The sequence below is a fragment of the Poecilia latipinna genome, unplaced genomic scaffold (assembly GCF_001443285.1).
Source record: "Poecilia latipinna isolate Pla-1442-1.1 unplaced genomic scaffold, P_latipinna-1.0 Scaffold962, whole genome shotgun sequence".
NCBI classification, from domain to species: domain Eukaryota; kingdom Metazoa; phylum Chordata; class Actinopteri; order Cyprinodontiformes; family Poeciliidae; genus Poecilia; species Poecilia latipinna.
Genome location: NW_015113578.1, coordinates 103,539 through 107,409, shown reverse-complemented (window position 1 = coordinate 107,409; position 3,871 = coordinate 103,539). Strand labels below are relative to the sequence as shown.

General features: G+C 40.6%; 1 protein-coding gene and 1 long non-coding RNA gene across 3 annotated transcripts in view; one reads left to right on the top strand and one right to left on the bottom strand.

Annotated features, from left to right (window-relative positions):
* Nucleotides 1-453: 453 nt before the first annotated feature.
* The window catches only part of dpy19l1l (dpy-19-like 1, like (H. sapiens)), a 28,593-nt gene continuing 25,175 nt past the window's right edge, over nucleotides 454-3,871 (top strand). Inside the window, exons 1-4 of one of the 2 annotated variants that reach the window (XM_015049861.1) lie at nucleotides 454-665; nucleotides 768-845; nucleotides 1,254-1,278; nucleotides 1,373-1,460. In XM_015049861.1, the coding sequence (XP_014905347.1) occupies nucleotides 638-665; nucleotides 768-845; nucleotides 1,254-1,278; nucleotides 1,373-1,460 (219 nt within the window). In that variant the 5' untranslated portion in view covers nucleotides 454-637. Of the gene's footprint in view, nucleotides 846-1,253; nucleotides 1,279-1,372; nucleotides 1,461-3,871 lie in introns of both variants that reach the window. The other variant, XM_015049860.1, reaches the window with a different exon arrangement.
* LOC106958111 (uncharacterized) lies at nucleotides 1,572-3,865 on the bottom strand. The gene is made up of 2 exons (XR_001427089.1): nucleotides 2,922-3,865; nucleotides 1,572-2,533 (listed from the first exon to the last, which is right to left on the bottom strand). It is a non-coding gene; the product is annotated as an uncharacterized LOC106958111 (long non-coding RNA).

Below are 3,871 nucleotides of genomic sequence, written 5' to 3'. Positions count from 1 at the left end.
GACCACCCACAGAGGGTGAGAGGGGAATTTTTTTATATATATATTTATATAGGTTCTGGCATAGAGGGTGGAAAGTAATTACATTTATTAATGTAATTACAATTTAATTTGTCCTTTAAGTTGTTTACAAAACCTGAACTTTTACTTTTACTTACTTATTTTGAATAAGGTTACTCAGTTACATTTGAAATCATATCATTAAAGACAAAACATAAGAAAACATGAGAAAACATAAGCAGTTGTTTTTGAAGTATGATGTGTTGTTATTTTTTACATTATATTTTATCAGTTTAAGTAGATTACATACTTACATACTCTCTGATGTGTTATTTTCTTTTTATTTTGTTTGTAGTTTCCTGCGCTTGGTTTCTAAACGTAACCTGTAACAAGATGCGCAGCATTTATCCAGGAGCCTGAGCCTTTGCGTTGCCATGGCTACACCTAAAAGCTTACTGTAGCGCGACTAAACCACCAACAGGGGGCGCGGTGTAATAACACTTGTACGAGGAGTCAGTCACAGCATCACTCAGGTAGTAAACCAGATTGGAGGGGCAGATAGGAGCGACAGTGGAGCTGTTTAGCTCTCACACCCCTCAGCTCTTTCCGTTCGCTCCCCGAAGCTCCGTTCCTCATAGTCATGGTGGCTAAAACCAGGAAACAGACCGGTAAGAGTCCCGGTCAGACCCAGACACTTCATCATATTTCACCCCATAGCAAAAGTACCATTAGGCGACCAGGCAGGGATATCAAGGCTTTCTCTCATCCAGACGGGCTGTCGATAATCGGACACAAGCTCGGGCTAACTTCGCCGTCGGTCTGGAGCCTGGCTGTCACGGTCCTTCTCGGTAAGTTCGGAGCTTTAGCCCGCTAGCATGCCGATAAAACCCAAGCTAACGGGGGCTAACGCTGGTAAACTGGTGCCGTTACAGCGGGAAATCAGGGAAATTATCTCGGTTCACCATCACAAGGCTAACCGTTAGCTTACGCAAGCGCTAGCTCGACGTCGATAAACTCTCGTATAAATAACTTCCGCTCCGTTATAGTTGCATTATTCACCGCTTAGACACGTGTTAACAGGTTTTCCACATTAACTTCACTCCTGGATATCCATTTATAATAACCCAGCAGTAAACTGATGATTCTACAACCACATTTGAATCGTGACCTGTGCGGTTTTACTAGTGTTTGTGTATTTGTTGTTTACTGACCCATTTTCACCCGTTTCACAAAGTTTTCTATCTCTCTGTCCACAGCTGGGCTGGCTGGATATCTGCACTGGTAAGCTGCAGCATCAGCACTGCTGTGTTAGACAGACACACACGTTTTGCTTACTTGCTACTTGTTTACACACTTCTCCTCTTCCTGTGACCAGGTATCATCTGTCTCAGCTCTTTGAGAATGACAGACACTTTTCACATCTGTCGAACCTGGAGAAAGAAATGGCTTTCCGAACAGAAATGGTAAGTATTTGCTTTCTCTTTTTTACAGAAATGCTTTAATAGCTGATTGTGACTCTTTCCACAACTTTGTAGAACATGTTTGAATAAGTGAGGAATGGTGTTTTTTTTTTAAATCAAATTTAAAGGTGCAGCTAATGGACAAAGCAATGATTTAATTAATTAATCGACTAAAAGGATGGGGAATAGACACTGATCAGGCATAATATCGTGACCATCATGGATACCCTGGAAAAGCTTTGTGTATTTTCTCACCTTTCTAATTTACAGTGTATAGAGAAGTAAACAAATAAAAATGTAGTTTCTCATGCACACCAGATGATAGTGGTACCCAACCAAGCAATATCCTGAATCAGATGATTATACAGAATGATATGTATCAAAAGGTTATTTATGTGTTGTCACATCATTCTCTGGTGTGCATGAGAAAGTAGCTGCTGCGTAGAAACCAATTTTTAGGGAACCTTAGGGTCCATACTCAGAGAATCAGCATTAATATATTAAAATAACTGATCAACAGTGGATAATCTATTGGATCGGGCGGTATACCCGGCCTTCGCTCTTCCATTGACCCTGTCACCAGTTCACCACTGCTCCTTCCACCACTAGTGATAAACGCTGAACACTGTGAATCTGGAACATTTGTCCAGCCACACAACTTAGCTTTGCAGACCCAAGTAGTTTCCAGATTCAGTTCAGATTGTCATTTCATATTTTACAGTAAATGAGACACAATTAAGCAGAGGACGTGTTTCTGTCTGTTCGTAACCAGAGGTACGTAGCAACTAGTTGTATTTGGGGAAAAAAGGTACTTTTAGGAGGCGTTTTACTGCACCACACTTTTTACTGTTGAGTACAAGTTCTAGTTACTCTACCAGCCTCTAGTTACCTTTTCTGAATGAACAAATGACAGTAAGGCTATTGGTCCTATAGTTTGTGATGGTTTACAAGGTTTTATGTCATAAGAATTGCCCAAATTTGGTGTGATGTTATTAATTTCTACTAATTTTTATTGTATTGTTCTTGAGTACCAGAACCTGCATGTAATTTTTTTTATTTTATATAATACAAAAAGGCTGCACAGTGGCGCAGTTGGTAGAACTGTTGCCTTGCAGCAAGAAGGTTCTGGGTTGGATACCCAGCCCCGGTCTTTCTGCATGGAGTTTGCATGTTCTCCCTGTGTATGGGTGGGTTTTCTCTGGGTACTCCGGTTTCCTCCCACAGTCCAAAAACATGACTGTCAGGTTAATTGGCCTCTCCAAATTGCCCCTAGGTGTGAGTGTGTGTGTGCATGGTTGTTTGTCCTGTGTGTCTCTGTGTTGCCCTGCAACAGACTGGCAACCTGTCCAGGGTGACCCCGCCTCTCGCCCGGAACGTTAGCTGGAGAGGCACCAGCACGTCCCAACCCCACTAAGGGACAAGGGTGTAAAGAAAATGGATGGATAGATGGATAATACAAAAAACTTCCAAAACCCTGCATATTAGATTAATAGGTCTAAATTGCTGTGCACCATGTTTGCATGCTGATATTCTTCTGATATTAATTGGTCAAAATTTCAAAGTTTTTGTGTTTGTGTCTCTCCATCACTCAGCTGACATTTTATTGGGAAGTTATGAGATTTTTATTTGTTGTGTGTAGTCTGGCTGGTATTCGCAACTAACCAAACTGGTGCTTGTAGCATTTGTTGTGGAATAAAGTTGATCCGTCCTAAAAATGTCCATTTTATCCTTTATGTTGTACCGGATTGCAGAAGCATTTTTGAGTACTTCTCTCTTTTTTTTCGTTATAATGTTGCTGCACTTGAGTCAGTTAAACCCTTCCTGCATGTAGTTTCCAGACTGTCCTGTACTTGTGAGGTTGTCATGCTATATTTAGTTTTATATATGAATCTAAACATTCAAAGGAATAAATGTTCAGAGGATTCCTGCCATTGTGAGTTCTCAGCTGATCAGGAAACATTTATAATTCAATGTTGCAAATTAATGTGTACTTTTGTACATTTTAACAATATAAATACATAATAGTCACATCGATTTTAGAAAGTACTGATCAGATTAAGCACGCCGAACAGGATGGTTCAGATCGCAGCAGCCCTGTGCCTGACAGACGGATGTCATGTTTTCAGGGTGGGAATTAAAGATGTTGAGCAACAAGAAGAAAAGGTCAACAGCCGGTTTTGATGACAAGGCAGCAGAATTTGTCATTTCCCAACATTTAGGTTTTTTTTTATTTGACTACCAAACAAAGTCAGTCTTGTTGGAGCAAAGTTCAGCTTTCACTTTTGTGTACACACACCAGAGATGACCCCAGCCTGGTGTGTAAACATAAAAAAATGAGTGTTTTCTCAGGGTTAGGTCTGTTGGGTTTTACTTTCTCTTGGTGTTCATTCATGTCGTGAAGCAGGCACTGTACC